The sequence below is a fragment of the Rattus norvegicus genome, chromosome 5 (assembly GCF_021556685.1).
Source record: "Rattus norvegicus strain SHRSP/BbbUtx chromosome 5, alternate assembly SHRSP_T2T, whole genome shotgun sequence".
NCBI lineage: Eukaryota > Metazoa > Chordata > Mammalia > Rodentia > Muridae > Rattus > Rattus norvegicus.
This window is the reverse complement of record NC_141538.1, coordinates 166,237,280-166,264,987: the sequence shown is the minus strand read 5'-3', so window position 1 is coordinate 166,264,987 and position 27,708 is coordinate 166,237,280. Positions and strand designations below refer to the sequence as shown.

Below are 27,708 nucleotides of genomic sequence, written 5' to 3'. Positions count from 1 at the left end.
GCCAGCGCTGAGCGCTTCCGTCGGCGCCCCGCCCACCCAGGCTCGCCCCGCGCCTCGATTGGCTGCGCGGCGGGAGCGCGCCGAGTCAAGGGGCGGGCCCGCGCCGGCTACAAAGCGGCGAAGGTCACGGCGCGAGCAGGAGCGCGCGGGCCGCCGGGAGTCCCTTTTGCGTCCGGCGCCCCTAGCCCACCGACTCCGCCCGGAAGCTATGGAAGGAGTGAGCGCGCTGCTGGCCAGCTGCCCCACCGCCGGCCTGGCGGGAGGCCTAGGGGTCACGGCGTGCGCTGCCGCCGGCGTGGTGCTCTACCGGATTGCGCGGAGGTGAGTGCGCGCCCCACTGCACGCGGCCCGGGCTGCCGCCCCGCCCCCGCGAGGCTACGGCGGAGTCCCACGGGCGGACCAGGCCTGCTCGCGGATGCGAGATGCTTTCTCCGTCTCCACCTTTGCTCTCATCTCCGAAAAACCTCGTCGGGGAGCAGCTCCCTACCGTGGCTGGGGGAGGGGGCTGCTACTTGCTCCTCCCTTCGAGGCCTGCGCTCCTGGCTGTATTGCCCTGCTGGGCCTCTGTAGCTCATCGGTTGGGGTGATGAGAGCTGGCATTTGATGATCTACATGCGATAGCAATAACATTCCTCACGTAAGCTTCCCCCCGGAGAAGCCCTGGAGCTGAGTACTTAGAAGAGGCACGTGTGAACAGTAGCAGCCTTAGGCAGGCGCCTGCACATTTAGGGAACTTGCCCATTCTGAGGTGTACGCTGTACTCCTTGGACACCTGTCTGGAATGGGCTTTGGGGCCCAATACTCTGTCCTATCATGACTCAGAGATCACTCAGACCCCAACTCTCAAAGCTGGCCTTAGACATTCCCCTCCATGGTCAAACGCCAAAATGGAATAGTTTCTTCAGCAGGATGAAGGATTAGCTCACCTGATGACATTTCCTGAGGATAGGAACATATGTGCATTTATGGGAGCCTCTTCAGGACAACTAGGGATGTGCAAAGCTCAGGATTTGCCTCTAGTCCCCGGGGCAGCAAAGGGCTGTGATTTGAACTCCTGGCAACCTGGGTAATGGGTCGCCTTCCTTAACCCTGCTTTTTTTCTGAAGGAGAGGGCAGGCAAAAGTTGTTAGAGGTAGGTGAGTCACATGGGACTTCTAAGGAGAGAGTGGACATTAGCTGTGTCTGAAGGAGGGGACCACATCCCAGGGGGGCTGACTCTAGAGATCTGAACCCAAGCTTCCTGCCTTGTTTCCACCTACTTTTTGGAAGTCAGGGGGGCCTCTTAAGGTCAGCTAACCCAAAGCGGTCTCTTTTTACCTGGACCTAGGGGAGCCTAGGCAGTCTGCTTATGTGCCAAGCAGAGCTTGTCCCAAAGCCCAGGCACCTCCTGGGTGCCACTGCCTCTGCCAGCTCAGGATAGGGCACGTGGCCAGAAGAGCAGAGTGGGACTAGATCACTGCCTGTCACTCCTGCTCTGACTATGAAGGCCCTGCCTCTGCTAGAGAAGGGAATCTAAGGCCTGAGGAGGTTTTGTGTGTGTGTGTGTGTGTGTGTGTGTGTGTGTGTGTGTGTGTGTGTGTAAAGGGGGGGTAAGGGCTGGTGGGGGTGGGGATATATTCTTGGAGGAGGAGCCAAAAACTCGTTCATTCTTTTTTTTTTTAATATTTTATTTATTTAATGAATGTGAGTACACTGCAGTTGTCTTCAGATACACAAGAATCCGTTACAAATGGTTGTGAGCCACCATGTGGTTGCTGGGAATTGAACTCAGGACCTCTGGAAGAGCAGTCAGTGCTCTTAACCACTGAGCCATCTCTCCAACCCCCTCGTTCATTCTTTTTTCATGCTGACACCAGGCTGTACGGGTGTTTGGACTACTGCTTGCTGCTGATTGGTCAGAGCATGGGCGCCTGGTGTGCACCTGTCTTTGTGAGCTCTGGGTTTCATCTGGAGGTGAATTGGCCACTCACAGGTCTGAGGCAAACCTAACTTAGCAGGAGGCCAGGCTGTGGCAGGCAGGGGCCCGTTGTTGTGGAGAATGGTGGTCGAATACGCCAGAGGAGAGCCTACAGGAACTTGGTGTTGGGAGGGCCTTTAGTAGAGTGGGTGTTTTCAGACTAAGCACAGAGATAGCAGAGGACTAGACTGTGGCCAAGAGGAGCCATGTCCATGTCCCTGTTCAGGTCAGCCCTTCCGAGTTTTCGAACTGGCCAAAGTGGTTGCAGAGAAGTTGTCTAGAGCCCAAATCTAGCCACCCTTGCTGCCTTACCCATGGAGTTTTCGTGTCCCAGTTACAGTTAATAGTGAACGGCTGCCATTCCTGTCAGGTGCCCTGCACCATGCACTCGAGCACCTGTCATTCAGTAGCAGCTCTGATGGGGCAGGAACTGCCATTCCACCCAGCTGGGAAACAGGTCTGGAGGAGTGCCCCGGTTCACCCCACCATAGGTGGAGGAGCCCTGCCTCTCACCTATACTGTTCTACCAGCCAGAGAGGCTTCCCTGGAGCTGGGGTTCTTGGGTGGAGGCCCCACATCCCTCTCCCTGTGCCTCCACTTCTCATGCTGCTCAGTGTGCATCAGAACCTTGTTCCTTTGCAGGGTGCACTTTGGGTTTGCCCCGGGAGCTCAGTTTAGCGCCCATCACTGTCCTGCTTGCACAGCCCACACACCACCTGTGTTGGTGTTTATCGAGGTCACAGTGTCTGCGTTTGGAGGTGAGGATACATTGGGTAGCCTCTCTAAGGTGTGTCACAGAGCCTGTCCTGGCATTCAGATGCGCTCTGGCAGTTACTCCTGTCTAAACTGGCCCAAGCATTCACTGTGCTGAGTAGTGGCCACGTTATGTGTGTGTTTTAGTTGCCTCTCTCCTGCCTTCTGCCCTGCTGCTGAGGGCACCTGTTTCCGGGTGGCAGCATGTACCCTACATGTGGGTGGCCAGCCCTGTGACATTTGTTGCCTGCCCCTCTGAATTGTGGTTCTTGTGTCACAGTCATCTTGCTCAGATGTCGTCTCTGAAAGCCTTGCTTGAGGGACTGAGTGGGTGATGTGTTCATCTGGGGCTGGCTTTGTCCCCCGAGGGATCAGTTTTGGGGTTCTCCGCTGTTGTGGATGGCGTTGCTGCTGTGAGATTAGGCTGGAGATTGAATCTCCTTGTCCAGGCTGTGCAGTTGCAGTTCAGCCCTGCTGCTACCATCGAAGCCCAGGGTGTACCTCTTTGAACTTCCTCTTAGATGAGGTCACACTTGGAAGAGCAGAGACAGAGCATCCTGTGAAGCTGAGCTTTTCCCGGACCCCGAGGAAACCAAGCCTGGTTCTCACAGCTCGTCAGGCTCCTTAGGAAGAAATAGGCACATTGGTCCCCCCAGAGACTCGGAGCACCCCACAAACTAAACCCATCCAGTGTCTCCTCTGTGACATAACATGGGCCCTGGTTAGTTCCTGGGCCAAAGAACGTGAAGTAGCCACCTATGCCGAGGTGTGGGCAGGAGTTTTGCTTTTCCTAAGTGTCCTAGGCTGATGGATGGAGAAAACGTCACCAGAGGCTCATGTCCGCATTTCCTGCAGTGTGTGTTCCAATCTCATGGACGGGTACCAGGCATGCAGTTGCCCCGTTCCCTTCGAAGGATCCACCCACCCTGGCTCCCTTAGGTTCCCTCTGGCATCCCAAGAGTTGAGCAGCACAGTGACCCACTGGAGAAGTGACTTCCAGGTCCCTCACCCACCCATGGCAATGAATATGACCTAACCACCTTCCTCTCCTTTGTTAAAGTGACATGCTATCTTATCACCTTCACTGTAGTCCCCAAATGCGATTTGTCATAGAATTGGGATTGTTGGCTGGAGGGAGAAAAGTGAACCAAGGAGTTTGCCGGGGAAACTGAGAGGCCTTTCCCTAAAACAAACTGGGTGAGTTCGGAGGCCAGGGCTGCCCTGTCTGCCCTGGGATAGTGCTGGAACCGTGAGGTGGCTGCTGGGATTGTTTGCATGTTCACCCACCCTTTGGTACACGATGCAGCAGCTGGTTGATGCCAGGTCTGAGATTCTGGCCAGCTGCCTTGCCGCTCCTGCTGGTGTACCTCTTGGGGCTGTCTGTGAAGGAGGTAGCTTCCGGTGTAGGCAGACAATGGTTGCTCTGGCCATAAAAGAACACCCCCAGCCCAAGTATTCACCCCTGGCAGAGATTCGCCTATGGCCTCAGGGGAGGATGAAATCCCATCATCATATCCCCCCCACCCCCCTTCTACTTCCAGACCAGGCTTTTTCCTGAGGCCAGGAGCCATTTCCCTAGCAACAGAGCTGGAGACCCAGAGTGGGAATGATAGCTTCCTGGGCGGGATGGGCTTCCTGGCAGACTTGTCACTCCAGAGCAGCAGCCCCCCCCCCCCCCCCGCCACACACACACACACACACACACACACACACACACACACTTGCTTGTGTTTGGTCTGCAGAGCAAGCCCAGAAGTTGACCTTTTCCATCAAACAGAACCTGGTTAAGGAGCCCCAGGGGCAGGTGAGTGCTTAGCCTCAGACTCGGCAGATGAGAATGCACACTGCTTGTGTACTAGCTATGAGACATGCCTTGTGCGTAATTACAAAGAGGCCTATAAAAGACGGACAAATTACCACAAAGTAAGTGTTTAATTACCCAGGAATGCCAAACGCACAGGCCCCCCAGCAGAGCAGATTTCCAATCCTCCAGCCACCGCTGGTGCCAAAGTCTCCTGTGCTCCTCTTTCAGTTTGGGGGCCCATGGAGCTGTCAGGTACTGGGTTCTAGCAGCGTCTGAGCAACCCATTTGAAAAATGAGGGGTTGAAATAGGAGAGACCGAGACCAAGGCATGGGGTGCCCACTGTGCAGTCGTAGGGTGTCGTCTGTGAGCCCTGTGCTATTGTTACTGATTTTAATCTCAGTCTCTGTCTCTGTCTCTGTCTCTCTCTGTCTCTCTCTCTCTCTCTCTCTCTCTCTCTGTGTGTGTGTGTGTGTGTGTGTGTGTGTGTGTGTGTGTGTGTACTCTGTGTGTGTACACATTAATACAGGTGCCTGTGGTGTTCTTGGAGACATCAGATCCCTTAGAGTTGGAGTTATAGGTGTTTGTGAGCCACTGGACATGATGGGTGCTGGGATCCAAACTGGGGTCCTTTACAAGAATAGTGAGTGTTTTAACTGCCGAGCCATCCCTCCAGCACCCCTTCCTACCATTTTGAGGGGTTAGACCTGAACTGAGGTAGAAGGAAGTGTGAGGCTGGGCCCTCTCCTGTGAGGGAGGTGCTGTTATCCCCGGCTGACCGGACACCCTTCCTTCACCGCCCACCGTAGGTAGAGGGAGTAGAGCTGATGATGGGCGGGCAAGTGTGGGCTGTGCGAGGAACTAGACCTGCACCTCCATAGCTGCCTTCCCTCCTGACTTCATGGCCTCTTGTCATTGAATCTGTGTGACATACAGAAGCAGCAGGCGCTGTCCCTGGTCCACTTTTCAGGCTTTCACTGCTTAAGAAATGAGAATCTCCTGAGCACATCCGTAAGTTCCACCGCCAGACTCTCTCTTTCATGCTTTCTAAGGAGCAGGCTCATCTGTGTGTGGTGGCTCACTCTACCGAGGTCTGGGCAGTGCCCCTGAACTAGATAGACATGGCCTCTGAGTAGGACAGGGCAAAAGGGCAAGGTCGGGACACCAGGGCTCCCAGCTGCTGCCCTTCACCCGTTTGTTTCTAGATTCCTGAATGGGATTTGCTGGGCAGTTGCTGTGTGCTCTGTGCTGCACAGATCTGCAGTGTCTGGGCCAGGATTATCCTGCAGACCCCACCTGTCGTGTGACCAACAAAACACACTGTGGACTTGCCCCTCACCCACCCAAGAGGCTGTGCCCTGGCCAAGCAGCTGTGACTTGTCCCTGCCCCTGTCAACAATCCCCACCCCTTGGCCTCCTTGGCTCTCTCTCTAGGGATTTTTTTTTCCCCTGGGAAGGACAGAAACTCCCTTAAGTCCTGCAGCTCTCCACAACACGATGTCTGCACCTTAGGGATAGACCTCATGAGGGAAGAAAGGCGCTAAGTGTTAGCTAGCCCTGATCTTGTGCTGCCTCTCTCTCCCCCTGCAATGTTTGAGACCCAGAACAGAAGGGCTGCCCACCCTGGGCTTCCAGGTAGATGCTGCTTTGGAGCCTACGAGCTGGTGAGTCTCCAACTGCCTCCTGTGAAGTCCTTGGTTAGCTAAATCATCCTGAGAGAACAGCGGCTGAGAGTCCCTTCTCCCTCCTTGTCCTGTGGTGGCGTCTTCCTTTCCACTTTGGATGCCACTTTCTGCTCTTGAAGTGTGCTCTCACATTTCAGAGACCGAAGTCTTCCAGACTGTTTTCTCGGTCCACAGGGTGAAGCCAACGCATACGATGGTCAACTGCTGGTTCTGCAACCATGACACACTGGTGCCCTATGGGAATCGTAACTGTTGGGACTGTCCCCACTGTGAGCAGTACAATGGCTTTCAAGAGGTATGGGCTGGCAGTGGGTCACCTGAGCTCACATTCCGTGCCACTGTCTTCAACTATGGTTCTGGCACTGTGTCTCCCTTTGAGGAGGAAGAGCGGTGCAGGGAACTGTCCACTTGTCCTGACTCACACACAGCAGGGTCAGATTTGGGTTAGAGTCGAGAGCAGTCAGGCCTGAGGCCCAGGTCTGCAGACGCAGCATTCAGCTTTGTGGGTGGCTTGTTCTCTGTCACAGCCTTGCTTGCATAGCCACCATGGACAGTGTGAGTGTCTGAGTGTAACTTTACTGACAGTAACAGACAGCCTACCCTTCTAAGGGACAAAGCCAAGGTGAGAGATGTGGGCAAAGGTCACCCTAGGGCCCGCCCAAAGGTACATGCTAAGTAGCTTCTCAGCACCTAGATTTTTGGGGTTCCATGTTAGGCAGCATCAGAAGGAATATTACTGCTCTTTTGTATAACGAAAACCAGAATCTGAATCTGGAGCATCCCTGAGCGAACCCACACTGACCAGGGCCTCTGCCTCCCCAGAATGGAGACTACAACAAGCCGATCCCAGCACAGTACATGGAGCACCTGAACCATGTGGTGAGCAGTGTACCCAGTCCCCGTGACCCTGCACAACCACAGCAGTGGGTGAGCAGCCAGGTCCTGCTATGCCGAAAGTGCAGCCACCACCAGACCACCAAGATCAAGCAGCTGGCTGCTTTCACACCACGTGAGGAGGTGAGCACGCATGGCTGGGTAGAGCCAAACTGTTGGCTGGCTGTTCACCTCCTGCCACCCCACATCCCGGGGTGTGTGGCTTCCTTCGTAGTTGGAGCTGAACTTGCTATCACTGATCTTGTGACCTCTGGGAGAACATCATGGAAACCAGAGCCTGCCAGACCAGAGGGCTTTGTCTTTGAGAAGAGGGAGTTAGAGGCCTTGGGCTCCAACTGCAGCCTTGGGGGGCAACCTCCTGGTCTCATTCATTAGTCAATCCTGGGAGGAAGAGAGACAGAGCCACCCAAAGGTGCCTAGGAAAGATAGGGACCAGGAATGAGCTGGGATAAGAGGAAGAGCCACCAAGATAAGATGGTTCAGTGAGCAAAGACACCATCAACCTTGACTGTCTGAGTTCAGTTCCTGGGGTGCACGAGAGGACAAATTCACCCAAATTATCCCTGTCTTAGTTAGGGCTTTACTGCTATGAAGAGACACCATAGCCACGGCAACTCTTATAAGGACAACTTTTTTTTTTTTAAAGATAGATTGATTGATTATGTATAAATACACTGTTTCTGTCTTCAGACACCAGAAGGGGGCATCAGATCCCATTACAGATGGTTGTGAGCCACCATGTGGTTGCTGGGATTTGAACTTGGAACCTCTGGAAGAGCAGTCAGTGCTCCTAACCACTGCACCATCTCTCCAGCCCAAGGACAACATTTAATTGGAGCTGGCTTACAGGGTCAGAAGTTTAGTCCAGTATCATCAAGGCAGGAACATGGCAGAGTCCAGGCATGGTCCAGGAGGGGCTGAGAGTTCTATATTTTCATCCAAAGGCAGCCAAGAATATACTGGCTTCCAGGCAGCTAGGATGAGGATATAAATGTAGTTTTTAAAGGGTTTTTTACGGGGTTGGGGATTTAGCTCAGTGGTAGAGCGCTTGCCTAGCAAGCACAAGGCCCTGGGTTCGGTCCCCAGCTCCAATAAAAAAGAAAAAGAGAAAAATAAAAAATAAAGGGTTTTTACAAGAAGCCATGAGGGAGAAGATTGATGCCAGGTGCCTTCCTGTTACCCCAACAAGAGATCACACTGGCTATTCCAACCAGCGCGCTGGCCGCCGTGTGCCTTGCTGCACCTCTAAGAAAGCAAGGGATGGGGCTTCTCTCCTGGGCTACTGTGAAACCGAAGAATCAGTTGGCTCTTGCTAACCGAGGCTCAACCAGTAGCTACTTCTCTAGTGTGTGTTAGACCTTCAGAATCAAGGAGAAGGGAAGACCCTGAGCCTTGGTTGTCCTGCCGTGAGCTACAGAGTATCATTAATATCCTGTGTCATGGCCTCCTCTCCTCCTAGCCCTTGCTCCTGGGAGCTCGCATCACCATTTGCACGGGCAGAGCCAGACCAGAGTCTGCCCAGTTCTAGCTGTAATGCAGGCCCTCTGTCCCCCATACAGTGCCGCTATGATGAAGAGATTGAGGTGTACCGCCACCATTTGGAGCAGATGTACAAGCTGTGCCGCCCATGCCAGGCAGCTGTTGACTACTACATCAAACACCAGAACCGCCAGCTGCGTGCCCTGCTTCTCAGCCACCAGTTCCGGCGTCGGGAGGTTGACCAGGCCCATGGGCAGGTCTGAGGCCATGGGACATTTGGGTGTTGGGGGGAGATGGTCTGGGAGCTGGGCCCTAGTGACTGGAGCAGAATACAGCACACCAAGACTCCTCTTCTGGGATCAGCTCCTGGTGGCCCCTGCTCTAGGGTGTCTAGGATCATGATGCGGCTGTCAGGGACCTTGCCTGGTCTGAGGGTGCCTTGCTGACCCTTCCACTTTCCAGACACCTTTGTGTTTGTTACTCATGGCACCTCATGTACGGTAGTCTGAGCACTGTGGCTCCTGGTCACGGCTGTGGGAGCCAAGAGTGGGGCTAAGATGCTTGCAAGGGGCTACACACTTGATCCACAACAGTGCCAGGGCTCAGGCCCAAGAACATGTTTCTGAAATTAACTGTAGTTTTGTTATAGTGTGTAAGCAAATCGTCTCGGTTTTTAAACAGTAATAACCCAGTAAAGAGGGCAATAGCCTAGCAGTAGGAGGCTTGTCTGCATGCAAAAGATAAGTCAGAATAGCAAGTGCACTGAGAGAGAGACTCCCCTAGTAGGAAGTTCCTTCTTCACCCCGTGTCAGATGTGGCCTGCATTTGCCCGCTCTGTCATTTCCATTCAGTAACTGGCTACTGACCATTAGGATATACTACCTCTGTCCTTACTCTCCTATGTCTGCTCAAAAGAACAGACGGCCCCTGTCCTCAAACCTCAGACCTTTGATTCTTATTCTATTCTGAATAACTTATTAACAGAAAAAAATTATTTGAACTTTTTTCAGAGTTGTCTCTTCATTTTACTGGCATTCTAGTCAAGTGTAATAGGAGTTTTTGGTAAAAACTTGACAAAGTGATTAAAAGGTCTAGAAGCATGAAGTCCTATTGTGTAGAAATGGCCTCTAAAGGAGGCAGCAGAGTCCCTCTCACAGAGCCCTGTCCTCGTGAGGCAGTGACCTGGATGAGGCAGTGGTCTCTGAGCATCAGAGCAAGGGCATAGGAATGGGGCTGGCCAGCACCCACGTGGTGGGCATAGGGTGGCTGTTGGAGGCTTTCTGGCTTCTCACTGACCCATCTCTCCCTCCCTCAGAGTTTCAGTTCCTCGGCAATGAAGGCCCCATTCCAGGTCATCCTGCTCCGTGCCCTGGCCTTCCTGGCCTGTGCCTTCTTGTTGTCCACTGCATTGTATGGGCCCGGCGAACCCTTCACCCCAGGGGCTGCCCTGCCCCCGGCCCTACCTCCTGGAGGCAACAGTTCTGCTGCCTCAGACAACGCCACTTCTCAGGCGGAGGGCTGGCAGCAGCTGCTGGGCCTGTTGCCTGAGCATGCCACAGAGAAGCTACATGAGGCCTGGGCCTTTGGGCAGAGCCACCAGACCGGCATTGTGGCAGTGGGCCTGCTCACCTGCCTCCTGGCCATGCTACTGGCTGGCCGTATCAGGTGTGTTGCGGGGCCTTGAGACTGGGTGGGCACAGATCTGCACAAGACATCGCTGCCTCCTTGGTGGTCCCCTACTCTGGACTGAACTCTAGACAAGTTCTCCAGGGGCCAGGAGGACAATGCAGAAGTGCAGATGGTGGTGGCACTGAGCCCATTGCCGTTGGCCTCTGCGGCTGGGCCCAGTCACCTCACACATCTCTAAAGTCAGTAGCAGAAGCTGTGGAAGCTCAAGTGGGGGCAGTGTCCTACCTTGGTTCCCAGGCTAAGCGATGGGCATAGGAGCACTGACCTGCTTAGTGCTGGACAGCCTGTGAGTCGTAGGATGTCCTCAGACCCTCCACCAGCCTCACTGGCCTCCTCTCTGAACTGGACCTGATGTAGACAGGGTGTGGCACAGGAAATGACAGGGAGGCTCTGTACTGTGTGGGCACACACTCACCTTGCTCTCTCCGGCAGGCTCCGACGGATCGATGCCTTCTCCACCTGTCTTTGGGCCCTGCTGCTGGGGCTGCACCTGGCTGAGCATTATCTACAGGCTGCCTCACCCGGCTGGCTAGACACACTCAAGTTCAGTACCACGTCCCTGTGCTGCCTGGTGGGCTTCACCGCAGCTGTGGCCACAAGGAAAGCGACAGGCCCAAGGAGGTTCCGGCCCCGAAGGTCAGAGAAACAGCAGTGACTGCGGGGGGAGGACAGGTGACGGATGGGCCCACGCTCGAGCCCACCCCCTGAAGCTCTATCTTGTCTTAGCCACTCCCACACCCTTAGCAGAGCCTTGCGTTCATGCTCACCCCATCCGCTGCCCCTTTGATTTACCAGCTCCCCCAGTCTCGGACTCTCGGGTGCCCTGTACTTGCTCACCACTGCCACCGCCTCTCTGGCCTGAGACCCTGTCCTAGCCCCAGTGACCAGACATGGCCAGCTCCACGACCTGTGTGTGACCCATGGCTTCCTGTTAGCTCCAGGCACCCCAGTCTTGTCATCGCTTGAGGGTGTAGGCTACTGCTTTACCCTTGTCATTTGCTTGACGCTGGCCAGTTGACAAGCCATGGCCTCTCAGCATGGTGACCTAAGACTAGAGCGGAGCTTCCTGCTCATCCCCCAACCTCCTGGACCCTCAGGGTCCGTCCCTGGAGTAGCAAGGACAGTTCTTGGGTCCAGCCTGTCATTGGCTGTGTTTGTGAGGCAGCCCCTCTCAGATGGACAGTAGAAAGCCCTGCGGTTCCTTATGGTCAGCAGGTTCCGAGTCTGCTAGGTGGAAGGATGATCAGCCTAGATCAGTAGCTGCTCTGCCCAGATGGGCCTGGTGTTGGTGACACCAGGTCATTGACCCTTGTACCTCTCTAGTGTTGGTGGCTTCCTTGGAATTTGTGAAGGGTGCCAAGGCTTCTGCCCTCAGTTTCTCTGGGGGCAACTGTAGGCCCATGTGGTCTCAGCCTCTCCCTCCTCCCAAGCACACCTTCCCGGGATGCTACTCCAAAAGTCCAGGCCCCTGCTAGCTGATGGGTTTTGGACAAACCCCTGTTGGTTTCAGCTTTAGTTAACCATCTGGAGTGAGAGGTGGGTCCTTCTCTAGGGCCCTGGGGTACTAGTGTCAGTGGATTTGAGGACCACATGAAGTGACACATGGTGACACTGGCAGTGGGAAGAAGTCATTGTCTAAGGCTCTATCTGGACCATAGGCCAATGCTCCATCCACCTGGCATGCTGGCCTCTGGTGGCTCCTGATTGACTTACACTCATTCCGTGACACTGGCAGTGGGAAGAAGTCATTGTCTAAGGCTCTATCTGGACCATAGGCCAATGCTCCATCCACCTGGCATGCTGGCCTCTGGTGGCTCCTGATTGACTTACACTCATTCCGTGGTTCCTGCCACTTGTCCGTTAACTTAAATCCCACTAAGTGCGGGCTCTTTGAGCCTCCGCAACGGAGCCCAGGGAGGGCAAAAGCAAATTACACATAAATGACTGTCACATGGGACATGGCCATCAGCTGCTGTGTCTTTGTGAGTTGGCTGGTCTGTCCTCTTGGAACCCCATAGGGAGCTTGAGAGGCAACCAGGCCCCACTGTTTGAGGGTCCTTAGAAGCCTCTGTCCTCAGACCCTCCATTATCAGACAGCAACCCACCTCTCACTCAGCTTCCATGTGTGCTGACCTGGAAGTGTCAGAAGACCAGGGGTTGCCTCTGGCATTGCAGGGCTCAGCCTGCTCTGGGTAAGGGTGTGGAAGGCCCCCTCTGATGAGGCGTAGGCGAGGCTGTGCGCCAGGTTGGTGTGCGCCAGGTGCTGCTGACCTTGTGGGGCGCAGCTGAGAGGACAGAGAACCCGCCTGTCTCTCTCCCACAGAACTGGCCTACAGGGAAAACTGTAACGGGGGGTGGGGCTCTTGTCTGCGCGTCCCCTCACATGTATTGTGGATCTCAAAAGCTGACAATATGGTGTTAATTTCTGCATTCTGGGCATTAGATAGAAGCAGGGTGTATGTGTGCGTGCGTGCATGTGTGTGTATATGTGTGTGTGTATTTAAATTATTTATGAAACACAGAGCCAGCTCTGACCAGCCAGAATCTCGGCTAAGTATGTTGCCTGCCTACTGGTGGGAGTAGAGAGCAGTGTGAAACGGGCTTCCTGGCTTTTTAAAGCTTTCATGTTACTTCTTAATATTAATAGTCCTTTAAAGTTTTGTTAGTTGGGGAAAGCATGTTCTGGTGTCGCTGGCAGAAACTGAGGGTGGCAGAAAATGCAGGCACCTTTGGGTTGTAGCTTGTTGTTGACTGGGGACAACCACCAGGCTGTCCCTGGTCAGAGTGAGTTCATCCCAGGTACATATAGGTGGTATCCCTGAAGAATGAAGGAGGGACACTGAGCTCACCTCTGGGTCTGGGTTCCCACGCTGGGCCTAGCAGACTCTCCAGTAACACTTGCTCTGGAGCAGGACCCTCCTCCATCCCCAGGCTAGCCCGTCCACGCTGCTGTGTCCTCTGTCTGCTCCCAGTGCAAGCCTGTTGTCATAGTGAATTGTGATTAATTGTCCAGCGACCCTAACCACTGTAACCACCATTGGCCATAGATGCCATGTTTTGAATGCTGTGTTTTCAATAAATGCCTCCTGGGTCCTGCTCATTCCAGTTGGCACCAGGTACCGCGTCTTTTTTTCTTTCATGTTCTTCAGAAGGCCTCCGTGCCCAGGTGGGAGGTGGGTTGGTTTGGGGGTACTGCCTTTGGGATTGGGAGCAGGTTGGAGAGCGGTGGTGACGAGGAGTGTGTAAGGGCGCTGCTGCTCCTTTGTCTTGCTGCCCAGTGTTTGCCATGTGGATAAGCTGGTGCTTGAGCAGCTCCACTCTGGATGGCACTGTGAGGACGGAGTTTTGAGGCTCCCCTCGGGGTTGGATTAGTGCGCTTCGGCCTGCTGGCCCTCTTCGCATTCAGTGCTCCCAGGGCTCAGGAGACTCTCAGAGGTGGGTTCCAGCATGCAGATATTAGGGACCGACCACTCACGAAAGAAGCATTGAACAGTGTACAGAAGAGGCTGCCTCGGGAACCCCAGGGCAGAGCAGGGCTGACCTCCGCCAAGCTTCCCACCTTTGGAATTTGCTCCTCTGCTGATGCTGCTTTGTATCACAGCAAGAGGGAGACAGACCTCCAGAGTCCTTTCTCAGTGTGGCATGAGAGGCTCAAACCCAGCTGGTCACTGTTCCTGTGCTTAGTGGCTAGGACTCCCAGCCTAGCCGTGGCCGTGGTCCCAAGGATGAGCAGAACTGGAGAGAATGGGACTTGCAAAGCCAGCTCCGCTTTAGGTGCTGACTCTAAGGGGCCAAGAGAACGGAATCCCCACCTGCTAGGACCTCTGTGCACTGCATCCCCATTGCTTGCTGGTACTTGGGGCTGCCTATTCCAGGGTCACCAGGGTCCTGGGTGTGACAGGAATGGACACAGGTGGCCTAGTGTAGCATCCTGCTGCCACCTGCCGCAAGGGCTTGGCCCTGCCTTTGCACCTACTCGGATGCCAACTGACATCGCTGCAACCTCTAAATTCTCTGCAGCACTCAGTGTCTTCCCACAAAGGCTCAAACACAGCCACACATGTGGGACCCAGGTTCCAGCCTCACCCTTCCCTGCTGGCCCCAAAGGCCCTGAACCTGTCCCTCCAGGAACATTCACTGAGATCCAGCCAGACTAGGTTGTAATCCTGAAGTGAAAAAATACCCTCCCCCCTTTTTTGGGAGGGGTGCTAGAAATCAAACCCAGACACTCCCGACTCCCGACACACACACACACACGCACACGCACACACACACATACCCCACTCCCCACTGAGATAAACCTCCTTCCACAAAAAAATCAACTTCTTTGCTTAAGCCAGGGCATTCCTCCTCAGTCTTGGATCAAGGTGTGGGGCTTCTAACCTCCCCCAAAGGCAGCTCTGGAAGCAAAGTTAGGGTGCATCCAAGAATGCCCATCTGCAGTTTCGCTGTGCCCTGATTTCCTATGTCCCCCAGACACTGAGCTGGAAGTTCTGGTGGCTTCACGGTCCTTTGCAAGAGACTGGGAAGGTCATCTGGGTCTCTGGACACTCACCATCTGGCTACATACACCTCTTATAAACTTGAGAAATGGGGAAAGCGGTGGTGCGGGGCTTGGCCAGCCCCCAAGCCCTCGACCACGATAGCATGAGTACCTTAGCCCCTGCTCACCGTGGGCTCGGCCCTGCCAGCCCGCTCGTCGGTCGGCACATTGTCTGCTGGGCTCATTTGTCCCTTGGGACTGAGGTAAGGCTGGGTACCGGAAGCTCCTTCCAGATGGCAGACTAATGTATTAACTGCCTCTGTCCCTCTCCCCTCTGTAATTGGGTGCTGTAATCGGAAGCATGGTTGACACTCTGGCCTGTGGCCATTAGGTCCTGTTGTGTGATTTGGACTGTTCTCAGGTTAAAGAGACACTGTCACCTTTTGTCTTTCGGGCAGCTTGGTGGTTGTTTTGGGTCTTCCCTAAGTCTGGGTTTGGCAAGTACAGTGTAAGAGCTTTTTCTGGGGATCCAAGGCCTGGCTGCCTCTCCCTGCCCTGCAGGAGGCAGGCCCATGAGGCACAGCCCCATGGAGATGTGACAGCATCTTCTAAAGTTCCAGTCCCGTTGGGGGTCATCCAGAGTGTCCCTGAGCCCAGCTGCTCCATTGGGAGCTTCTAGGCCAAGAATGGGAGGTGTTCAGAAGAAGCTCAGGTCCGCCGAGCCCAGCTGAGTGCCTGGTCTGGGATAGGAATGTCTGCTTCAGGGCCAAGGGTAGATTGGCATGAAGCTGGCCGGGGTAACAGTGTCACTTTAATGCCGAGACTCGCGGTAGAGGTAGATTGCAGTGAGCCTGAGGGGTTGGAGGGGGCATGCAGGGTGGGGTGAGTCATGCTGGCATCTCCCAGCCACCCGCTCCTAATAAGTGGACAATTGCTCCTTTGCTTCAACTAACGCACGTCTCCTCTGGGACCCTGACTCAGGCCCACCTCATGCCCCGGGAGTGGCTGGGCCCCGTTGTGCAGAGGCTATCCTCTCCAGAACCTTCCTGACTCACGCTCCTCTTCTTTGTGTCCCGTGGGCCCTTGCAGGTACTTCTCAGGAGACTCTGCCAGCCTTTTCCTTTCCAGCCCCAGCCTGGCTGTGCCCTACCCAAGCGTCACAGCCTCTCCAGCATCCCTGTTCATCCCCACCCCGCCTGGCTTCCTGCCTCTCAGCAAGCAACAGCTGTTCCGATCACCGCGTCGGGTCTCGCCCTCCTCACTGCCAGGCCGCCTCAGTCGGGCCCTCTCACTAGGAACCATTCCTTCTCTGACGCGCACGGGTAAGACCTGGAAGCATTGCTCACAGAACCAAGCTGAGGCCTGCTCAGAAGAGGATAGAGATGTAGCTCAGTTGGTAGAGTACTTGCCTGGCATCCATGAGGTCCTGGGTTCGATCCCCAGTACGACATAAATGAGGCATGCTGGTACGCACCTATAAGTCCAGCACCCTGAAGGCAGTGAGATAGGAGAGCAGAAGTTCAAGGTCCTCTTCAGCTATATAGCCAGTTTGATGGCAGCTTGGGCCATGCGGCACCACTCCCACCCCTGAAGAGTACAGTGTCTTTTGGGTCTCAGTAAATGAATGCTCTGTGAGGTTTACCATTTTACCTACCTGCCTTTCTTTCTTTGCTTTTTTTCTCCCAACACATTTGTACTGATTCTTTGGGGATTTCACATCATGTACCCCATCATGTCCACTACCCAGTCCTGCCCCCAACTCTTGTCACCTCCCTCAAAACATTTTTTTTAATTAAGAAATTTATATTTGAAAAATAGAAGAACAAACAAATCTAGTTTTCTGTATACTTGCTGGAGCATGGTCAGACCACTGGCCTGCCGCCCTGACGTGAGCTCAGTCCTTCCCTCCACACACCCGCCAGAAGCCATCAGCTATGGGGTGCCACACTTCAGGGTCCTCATGGCCTCATGGCTTCCTGTTCAGACTTGTTCGTTTGGCCGGGGGTGGGGGTGGGGTAGTGGTATTGGGTTGTCCCAGACACCTTCCCTGTCCCTCTTTCTCACCTGTGCATCTGCAGACATTGGTCTCACTGCCAAAGTAGCTACCTTGCCTTGCTCATTACAGCCGCGGGAGCTTGGTGGGGTTGGTTTGTTTGTTTGTTTGCTTGTTTGTTTGTTTGTTTGTTGGGGAGGCACCCCACCCTCCAGACAGGGTTTCTCTGTGTAGCCCTGGCTGTTCTGGAACTTACTCTGTAGACCCAGGCTGGCCTCAAACTGAAGAGATCCACCTGCCTCTCACTTCCTATTTTTCTTACTGGAAAATGTGTGCCTGAAAAACAAAGATTTTTGGGGGTCAGTTGAATTTGTTGGTTGCTTGTTCCTTGTAGAGCCTGAAGAGACCAAGGCCCGGCCCTTTCTGGGGGACTCTGTCTTGCCCCTCACCTTCCTAGTAGACCCCAGAGTTCAAGACCAGTCTTGGCTACATAGCAGAGTTGTAGATAGGTGGGTGGACAGACAGACAGACACAGTACATACATATACATACATACATACATACATACATACATACATACATACATGCACAGACACAATAGATAGGTAGGTAGTTGATAACAGAAAGGATTAGCAGAGCAGTGGCTCAGCGGTTAAGAGCACATATTGTGCTCAGAGGACCCTGGTTCTGTTCCTGCTCCTATGATCTGCATTTTATCACCTCCTGCTACTCCAGCTTTAAGATATCCATCACCAGGGTGAAAGGCGGCACTTGCCCTGTGCAGGAAGCAGTTCCTGGTCCCCTAGCTCCACGCTCTGCCTATCACTCAGCCAGGAGCCAGTGTTCTTCTCCCCCTGTGCCTTTTAGGATATAAAATGGTGGCACTCTCGCCAACTGTGACTGATGAGCTCTGTTCCGTGGTGTTCCTTTCCCTGTCTGTGCTGGGGTTGTGAGGATTTACTCTATGCAGGAAGTTAAGAATCAGCCTTTAAGTCAACTGGTTGCTGCTAACACGCACCTTATCTCACCAGGGTGCGGATAGAGAATTTGGGTTCAGCCTGGGTGTAAGCTCAATGGTAGAGCACTTGCCTGGGTTCTCCTCAGCACCTGACAGGACACTAGCAACAGAGTCACGCGTTTGTGTCTGGGACTGTGCTGAGAACACATAGGACTGGTTGGCTGAGCATTTACAGTGGACCCCTCGGCGGAAGTGTCTGCTTGTCTTGGTTAGGGACAGCCCTCTGCAGCCCCGGCCAGCAGCTGACTCCTCTGCAGGCCCTAGGACATATTGACTGGGAGCAGCGGGGTTGACAGATTCTGTCTCAAGTCCCTTAGGAGAGGAAGATAGCAGTCCCAGTGACAGTTAGGGACAGCAGCTCTCTCCGCTGAGGCATGAGGTAGCAGCTGAGTTCTGTAGGTTCCATTCATAACCACCTGTAACTCCCGTTCCAGGCGGTCTGGTGCCCTCTTCTGGCCTCTGAGGGTACTGCACTCACGTGGTGCACATGCACACCTGCACGCAGGCTAAACACACTCCTAAAGTTAAAATGGCACATTGTGTGGAAGGAAGGCAAACCTTGAGGCAGAGACCGGGACACTGCTGACTTCCTATGACCTACTGGAGGCAAAGTGGGAGTGTCCCGCATGTCCTGGATGGCAATACCTGTTTTCGTGAGAGCATTGAAGTTAGCTGTGGCAGGGATATGGGGACAGGGCTGGCTCATCACTCTTAGCTCTGCCTATGTCGCATTTGTCTTTCTGCACAGACTCAGGATACCTGTTCAGCGGGAGCCGCCCACCTTCTCGGGTGTCTCCAGCCGGGGAGGTTTCTCTTTCAGGTAAGGAGACAGAGCTGGCAGAGGGGACTGGAAAACTCCTTCCAGGCAACCCCGAAGCCAGAGGCATCTGTGTGAGGTTAGCCGTGAGTTCAGGTTAAGGCAGTGGACCTGTGTGCAAACCCCAGCCCAGGGCAAGAGACCACTTTGTCTAGAAGTGTCTAGGCTTCTCTGATGTGAGGCAGATGACTTTGGAGGTCGTACAGGATCACACTGTGTCCCCAGATAGAGCTAGGCATGGGCTTCAGCCCTAGCACATCAGGCTAGCCCACCTCAGAGCAGATCTGAGCCTGCTCCTGCCAGAGCCATCTCTCAGCCCAGGGAGGGCTAAGGGAAATGTGCCCACCCTCACCCCTGCTCAGTTCCCGGTGGGGCCCGGCCCTTCCTCCCTCAGGTTCCTGCATGGCTTCCCACTCTCCCCAGCCTATGCCTTACCTTCCTGTACGAGTTGAGGGAAAGCACCAGGTCCCAGTGTCAGTGCCAGTGCTGGTGCCTGCTGCTGTGGTCACTGTCTTGTCCTCTCTCTCTCTCTCTGCAGATTACTTTTCTCTGCTGTCCAGCAGCTTCCCCTCCTCTCCGCTCCCTTCCCCGGCACCTTCCGTGGCCAGCTCTGTGGCCTCCAGCTCGGGCTCCTTGCGTCACCGCAGGCCCCTCATCAGCCCTGCCCGGCTCAACCTGAAAGGACAGAAACTGCTGCTCTTCTCACCGCCCGGGGAAGCGCCAAATACCCCCAGCAGCTCAGAGGAGCACTCACCCCCCAACGGCAGCCTCTTCATTGATCCTCCCCAGCTCCTGCAGAGGAATCGCACTCGGGACACAAAGCACACTGTGGGTACGTGTGGGCCTGTGTGTGCCGTAGGCACTGCCAGGGGAGCGCTCGGCTTCTGGAGGTCATCTGGTCCTGTGGTAGGAGCGCACTGAGCCCTGACTGCCCCGTGTGGCTCTGGTGTATAGCTGTGTCCTTCCCTTGTAGTTGACTCTCAGGGCTTGGAAAGGTGGTGCATTGTCAGCCTGTGCCCGGCGCAGATGCTCTCGTTTTGCCCACACCCTTGTACACTGACAAGCATTTTTTTTTTTTTTTTTTTTTTTTGGTTCTTTTTTTCGGAGCTGGGGACCGAACCCAGGGCCTTGCGCTTCCTAGGCAAGCGCTCTACCACTGAGCTAAATCCCCAACCCCCTCTGACAAGCATTTTTAAAAGTTAATCGGACTTTGTTAAAACTCAGACTTTGACGTGGATTGTGTGGCTCTCTGGGTCTGTAACTGTGGATAAACTTGACCACGTGTGCTAGGAGGAAGGACAAGCAGGAGGTCCATCCCTGGAGCCCCAAGCTTGATGTCCCAGGGACTCGCTGGTACCCCTCACTGTCCTCTTACTGCCCAACTCTGCCGCTCAGAGGAGTGCAGCAGCCTGAGACTTTCGAGGACGTGTCCAGGGAGGAGCAGAGCTGCCAGGGCATCCTCGGGTTTAGCACAGGGGTTGTTCACTCTTCTGTCCGCAGATACGAGGTCGATGCTGGCCAGAGACAGCGCCCACAGTGGCCACTCCATCAAGAAAGAGGACGAGTCGTCTCAGTCCTCCACCTGCATCGTAGATACCACCACCAAAGGGTGCTCAGAGGAGACCACTCCCTGGAAAGGTCTGTGACTCGGAGTGGGAGAGCTCCCCCAGCCCCCCTCAGGGGACGATATTCATACCTGTGATAGTTCTGGTTCATCTCAGCTGCCCAGCCCCATGTCAGACGTTCAGTAGCCAGAATGTTCAGAGCGCCTGTCCTTAGAGCAGACACTGAGGACATCTAAGATGGCCCCACTCAGGACAGCCTGCTGCAGTATGGGCCTGGGTCCTCAAATACTTCATGGTTGGGCCAGAGTGCTACTAGCCCTCTGGGTTGGCCCTGGCTCCTTTCTTGCTGGATTACTGACAGGCAGCGTGTGAGACCATCAGTGATTAATCCCAATGACATCCCCTGGGTGGGAAGGAAGGCAGGACACTGGGTGGAAGGGACAGGTCAGCCCAGTAAGGCTTCCTAACTGGGGGTCTCAGTGCTGCCCCTGAGTCCGGTCTGGACTATGTCTCGTGACTTTGATGAAAAGAGCTGGGAGCCTCATTCTGCCTTTGCTTATCTTGTTTTTAAGCAAGGTCTCAGCCCAGGCTGGCCTCAAACTCACAACTGAGAATGCCTTTGACCTCATGTCCTGCCTCAGCCTCCCGAGTGCTGGGATTAAAGGTGTCCACCATCATCCTGGCTTCCTAGTGTACTGTTTCATCTCTGTGACTGGAGCAGGGCGGCCTCCCGCAAGCTCCTGTTTCTTCCTTGGTGGCACTGATATCGTGGTCACCCTGTTGTTACTGGGTGCAGACACAGGCAGCCTGGCTAGGGTCCACGTGGTCACAGAGGTTCAGAAAAGCTAGGCCTTCGGGGTAGCAGGCCTCCAAGCACTTTGGGAAGGGCCCCAGATCCTCTGTGCGGGGAGAACTTTGCTGGAGGGAAGACTGGATATAGCCTAGCCCACTGGGGTAGAAGGTTTGCCCTGGGGTAGGTGCTGCCTGAGGACTAGGGTGCCAGCCACACTGCTTCTGATGTGTTCTGCTTACAGCTCGTGTCAGCCCCTCCCTGGTCCGGGGCCTCCTGGCTGTGAGTTTGGCTGTCAATGCGCTCTTCACCTCGGCCTACCTGTACCAGAACCTGCGCTGACCACCGAGTGCCCTTCCCGAGGGCAGTGCCCAGGCGCATGCTGCTTCCACCACTGGCACACAGATCCCTACCTGAGGGGCTCTGTCTCCGCCTTGACCTCCTGGGTTGAGTCCCTGACCTCAGGATACCTGCTGTCCACCCAACAGACTGCAGACATCAACTGTTTGGTGCTGACACTCTGACCCCAAAGCCAGGGATCTTTGATGGGCTTGCCAAGCCCCAGGGATGCTGGTGCTACTGTAGCTGTGGCAGGGGCCACCAGGCCGCCTGTGCCTGACTGCAGCCTCTGAAACTCCAGAGGTCTGCTGCAGAGCCGCACTGGGAACCAAGGTGAAGAAAGCCCCTGAGAGACGCATGTGGAGCCTGGGTCACATCATCTCACACCTGCCCACTCCAGAGAGCAAGACTCCCTGGAGAGCAAGTGTCCCCGGAGAAGGCAGCCGCCCACCGCCCATCTCGCCCCTTCAGGCAGGGCTTCAGGCAGGGCTGGGCACATGGGGACCCTGGGACTCGACACTAAGCACCTGTTCTCTGTCTCCCCAACCCCTGCCTCAAACTCCTGTTGGTGACTTTCTGAGAACACCAGAGCTCCCTCGTCCACTTGTCCAGGCCTCTCTCATCCAGAGTCCTTGCCTGGCCCATGAGTGTCAGATGAGACTGGACACTTCTCTCAACCAAGTCCCTTACTCCTGAGGCCCTACTATCCTCTCCTCCATCCTGTCCCCATCTCTGTCCCCCTCGACCTGTGGCTCCAGGCCACCTGTGTTGGTGCCTTCATGCCCAACCACTGCCCTGCGGAGACACTGCAGGCTTCCTGGAGCACATCCTGTCCCATGAGGAGAAAGGAGGAACTTTGGCCTGAAACTGGCCCTTTCAATAGTATGAGGCCACATGTGCCTGTAGGGGCCAGGCCTTGGCCTGTGTGCTTGTGTGGGTGTCTATGTGTGTGCGCGTGTGAGTGGGTATGCGTGTGCGTATGTTAAACCCCTTGGGATTCATTGTGTGGGAGGGGCATGGGGAAGGGAAGGGAAGGGTCTTCACTGTCATTCAGGGATAAAACTTAACTTTATTTTTCTACACATCTTTTGCCAGGTGAGGCATGTGCTTTGAAGCCGATGCCTCCAGCCCTCCCTGCAGGGAAGTGGCCTCCTAAGCTTTGGGTGCTTTTAGTACTTTTCTTTTAACTATGGGGAAGAAGCCCTGACCTTACCTCTACACTCCTGTCCTGGGAGCTCTTGACACTATCCTGGGTCATCTCACACCAATCAGGGGTCAGGACTCCACTGCGCACAGCTGCCACAAAGGTTGCAGCTGAAAGGTGACACCTCTTCACTCTGCATTTGTACAGCAGATGCGTCAAGTTTTTAAATTTTGTCTCCTGCCTAATAAAACCAAATTGTTCCCTCAGCATCCTCATCTCCAGCCCTGAGGAAACAGCTAGGGAGAAGCTGTGGCCCCTCCCAGCAGGCCAGCCTGGTCCCCAAGCACCCAGGAGGGGCTTTTACTTATGTCTGATTCATACATAAACACGATGTTATTTTTCTTTACAAAAGTGAAGAAATAAAAACTGTACCAACCTTTGGCTTCTATCAGGCTGTGCTCTGTTTGCTGGGTTAGCCGTCTGGGGAGGGGGAATAACACACATTCCAGGGGCTGGAGTGCTGTGTGAGGAGGTCATGAGAACCTGTGGGGCCTGACTCTTGAAGGGGTCAGCCGATGGGTGTGTTGTCCTGCTCCAGGCTCTGGGGGGCCGATGGCTAGCAGGAAACTGATAGCCTGGGCCAACTTAGCATGTTGTCACCCCAGCCTCCCCTGCCACAGGCTGGAGGGATGGTCTAGTGTCCTTTCTGTTGCTGTGATAAAGCACTCTGATGGGAAACAGCAGAGGGCAGGAAAGGGTTTATTTATTTCGTGTACAGTTTCAGGTCACAGTCTATCATCGAGGAGCATCAAGACCAGAGCTTGAAGACAGAACTGTGTGCTAGCCCACGTAGCCGGTACCGCTGACCAAGGAAGTATGAGAATGGTGCTCGCTGACTGACAGGGCTCATGCTCAGCTTTAAGCAGTTCAGGAAACCCCACCCTAGGGAATGGTGCTGCCCACAGTGGGCTGGGCCCTTGGGGCCATAAGTTAACAAGACAATCCAGACATTCCCACAGGTCAACTTGATCTAGGCATTTCCTCAGTTGAAATTGTTTTTCCAGATTAATTCTAGGTTATATCAAGTTGACAGCTAACCAGGACCAGAGGCCAGCAAGAGACAAACGCTTGGTTCTCAAGGCCTCTCAACAGCCCTGTAGATCTCCTGGCCACTAAGATCAGAACCCGAAGGCACAGACCACAGCTGCCTAAATAGGTGGGAGGGCCACCATAATGCCCACTGTCTGCTCTGACCTTGAAAAGCCCATGCCTGCTGGGCGTGGTGGCACATGGCTCTAATCCCAGCACTGGTGAGGGAAGCAGAGGCAGGAGGATCTCTGAGTTTGAGGCCAGCCCGGTCTACAGAGTGAGTCCAGGGATGTTACATAGAAATCCTGTTTCAAAACAAAACCTGGAGCTGAAGAGATGGCTCATTGGTTAAGAGCATTGACTATTCTTCCAGAGGTCCTGAGTTCAATTCCCAGCAACCACATGGTGGCTCACAACCATCTATAATGGGATCTGATGCCCTCTTCTGGTGTGTCTGAAGACCATGACTGTACTAACATAAAATAAACCTTTATTTTTTCATCTTTATTAAATCGGGTATTATTTACATTTCAAATGTTATTCCCTTTCCTGGTTTCCAAGCCAACATTCCCTAGCCCCTCCCCCTCCCCTTCTATGAGGGTGTTCCCCTCCCCATCCTCCCCCCATTACCGCCCTCCCCCAAACAATCCCATTCGCTGGGGGTCCAGCCTTGGCTGGACTGGTGCCCCTACTAGGCTATTCATTGCTACCTATGAATTTGGAGCCCAGGGTCAGTCCATATATAGTCTTTGGGTAGTGGCTTAGTCCCTGGAATCTCCATAAAATAAATCTTAAAAAACAAAAATATCCCATGCTCTTCCCTGTCTCTGCCACCAGGCCTGTTTCACAGCCACCTGTGAGGTCAAAGATTTGCTTGTCCGTCACCATTTGATGATTATTTCTACCCTGGGACTGAGGTCGTTTTACAACCCTGCCATGGTGGGATAGCCTGTGGGCGTGGGCTTTAAGACCCTCATCCTAGCTGCCTGGAAGCCAGTCTTCCACTAGCAGCCTTCAGATGTAGAACTCTCAGCTCCTCCTGCAACATGCCTGCCTGGATGCTGCCATGTTCCCGTCTTGATGATATGGACTGAACCTCTGAACCTGTAAGCCAGCCCCAATTAAATGTTGTCCTTATAAGAGTTACCTTGGCCATGGTATCTGTTCACAGCAGTAAAGCCCTAGCTAAGACAACCCTCTCTTCTGTTCAGTTTCTGGACTCCACCTAGGGGAATGAGGGGTGACTCCCACAAGTTGTCCCCTGACCTCTACACCTGTGCGTTGGCCCAGTAATACTCAGACATGGAATAAGTAAGTATTAAAGGGGGGAGGGGCAGCGACGTGGCTCAGTGAAGATGTTTGTCACCAAACACACGGCAGCCTGAATTTGACCCCTGAAACTCACATGGTGGACACTGGGGACTGACTGGCTGGAAGTTAACCTCCACCCGTGAGTGTGCTCCAGCACACACAAACAGAAAACTTTTGAATTTAAGATCCAGGTTGAAGTCTATGGTGGCAGATCCCATAACCCTTGCACTTGAGAGACAAAGGCCAGAGAATCAAGAGTTGAGGGTTGGGGCTGGGGATTTAGCTCAGTGGTAGAGCGCTTACCTAGGAAGCGCAAGGCCCTGGGTTTGATCCCCAGCTCCAAAAAAAAAAAAAAAAAAAAAACAAACAAAAAACAAAAAACAAAAAAAAAAAAAAAAAAAAAAAACGAACCAAGAGTTGAGGGTCAGCCCGAGGACAAAACATCTCTAAATAAAGTCGAGAAGTTCTCTGTTCCCCCCGCCCCCCAGGTCACTCCCTTCTCTACAGTTCATTCAAAAAGGCACTGGGGTTGGGTATAGTGGCTCAGAGCCCGGAAGACTGAGGCACAATGTAGCGTGGGCTACTGATTGACCCTGTCTAGGAACCAAAGGATGAATCAGAGGTTAAGGTCACAGGGGGCTCTCATTCCCAGGACCCACTCGGCAGCTCCTGACTGGCCGTAATTCTAATTCAAGGGTAGAGACACTGGTCTCAGCTGTATCCTCCAAATAGAGGGTGTCATTCACATATCAGAGGTGAAGTGTCTGATGTGTTCATTTAGTAACATGCTGGACACAGGAACACACCTGTAGCCCACGGTCTTTGATGGTTTCACATACCATGGCTTCTGTGCCCATGCAGGGGGTGACTCGGGGAAACTGAAGCCAGAACTGTAGGAGGGTAGTCAGGCAAGATGACGAGGGAGAACGGGACCAGTACTGTGTGGGGAGGACTGCATTGCCCAGGGGCAGCTCAGTGAACTCCCCTGAGAGTGGCTAGGCATCAGCTGGAAGGGCAGGAGTGGGCACAGACTCCGGAGGTGACGAGGAAGGAAGGGAAAAGTGTGTATCAGCCATTTTGCCTAGCACCCTCAAGGGGACACAGCTCTGGATAGTGTGTGGGAAGTAAGAAATAGGAAGTTTGGGGAGGAAAGAAACGGTTTCAGAAAAGCAAACCGTGGAGCCAGGCACCTGCAACAGTTCGCAATGTGAGTCTACGGTGTGCCCCACCCCAGCCGCTGCCCTCCGGGGAGAAAGGCTTTCCATCAGAAAGCACCTACCACACCTTAGGTCTACTGAGCTTTGAGCTGTACCACCTGCAGTTCTGTGTATCGCCACTAGGTGGAGCTTGAGGTTTCTCTGGAACCCGAACTCCAGTCCCCCAGGGGAGGCTGCAGACTCCAAAAGAAAAGGACGGAGCCGAGCAGAGGCAGGCGCTCGCACACGGGAGAACCCACCTCAGTCTCCGTTTCAGGGGCAACCTCCAGCCTCAACCGGTTCTTCGGAGGTTGGCGCTTCAAGGACTTTCTTTTTTTTTTTTTTTTTTTTTCTTCTCGGAGCTGGGGACCGAACCCAGGGCCTTGCGCTTCCTAGGCAAGCGCTCTACCACTGAGCTAAATCCTCAACCCAAGGACTTTCGAATACGATAGGCAGTTTGTGGACACACAAAGCTGATGGGAAACCTGAGACAGACCTGCATAAGCACAAGCCTCCAACAGGTTTAGGTTCCAATGCTCTGAACCACTTAGTGCTTTGCTGCCTCAGGCATGCAACTTAGAGTCTCCACTTCACCGCCTCGCCTGCAAACGGGCGTGATATCTCAAAAAGACTGGCTTAGGAATTATGAGGTGGAGGTGCACACCTTAATCCCAGCACACTGGACGGATCTCCGAGTTGGAGGACAGCCTGATCTACAGGGTGAGTTCTAGGACAGCCAGGGCTACACAGAAAAACACACACACACACAGGGGGAGAGAGAGAGAGAGAGAGAGAGAGAGAGAGAGAGAGAGAGAGAGAGAGAGAGAGAGAGAGAAGACAATGGTGAGCCAGGCATAGCGTGGTTCATATCTGTGACCCCAGCACTTGGAAAAGCAGAGGCAGGAGGATCAGAAAGAAGTTCAAGGTCATGCTTGATGCTTGGCGACAGAGTTTGAGGCCAGCCTGGGCTACATGAAACACTATCTCAAGAAAAAAGAAAGGAAGGAAGGAGGGAGAGAGAGAGAGACAGACAGACAGACAGAGAGAGAGAGACAGAGAGAGAGAGAGAGAGGGGGGGGGGAGAAAAAAAGATTGATGGATGGATGCAGGCTGGAGAGATGGCTCAGTGGTTAAGAGCACTGATTGCTCTTCCAGAGGTCCTGAGTTCAATTCCCAGCAACTACATGGTGGCTCACACCCATCTGTAATGAGATCTGGTGCCCTCTTCTGGTCTGCAGGCATACATGCAGGGAGAAAGCTGTATGATGTATACATAATAAATATTTTAAAAAGGAAAGAAAGTATGGTGGAAATTTGTATGTACTAATTCCTTATAATTCCATTCTATACTCCTGGCCAAGCCTCCTCCCAAAAGAAAAGGATGGGTCTACAGCGTTCACCTTCCCTACTGGTTCCGAATGCTGCACATGGCCTTCTGAGGTAGCCTTCTTCCAAAGAAGGCAGAGAAGAGGGGCCACATCTGAGGCTGATGGCCAGTCCCGAGTGGTTCCATTTCCAAGCAGGCCATCTTGAGAGGAAGCAGAAGCCAGGAAAGGAATACATGGCTACCTACTTAGCGCACGCGCTTTGTGCCTTCCAACTGAACAGAAACTTTGTAAGAGGTGTCTCACCATGAAGGGACGAAGCGCTGGTGACCCGTGGGGGTGATCAAGAGTCAGAGTGACACCAGGCTCTCCACCTTGG

The 27,708-nt window shown here is 54.0% G+C and overlaps 1 protein-coding gene across 4 annotated transcripts; it reads left to right on the top strand.

Annotated features, from left to right (window-relative positions):
• The first annotated feature begins 111 nt into the window (after positions 1-111).
• Tmem201 (transmembrane protein 201) lies at positions 112-22,854 on the top strand. 4 transcript variants are annotated; one of them, NM_001431302.1, is given in 11 exon segments: positions 112-321; positions 6,372-6,492; positions 7,020-7,214; positions 8,651-8,827; positions 9,886-10,235; positions 10,692-10,895; positions 15,832-16,064; positions 18,502-18,573; positions 19,109-19,402; positions 20,071-20,208; positions 21,170-22,854. In NM_001431302.1, coding segments are annotated over 11 exon segments (1,995 nt in total). In that variant the 5' UTR covers positions 112-208; the 3' UTR covers positions 21,268-22,854.
• The last annotated feature ends 4,854 nt before the right edge of the window (positions 22,855-27,708 follow it).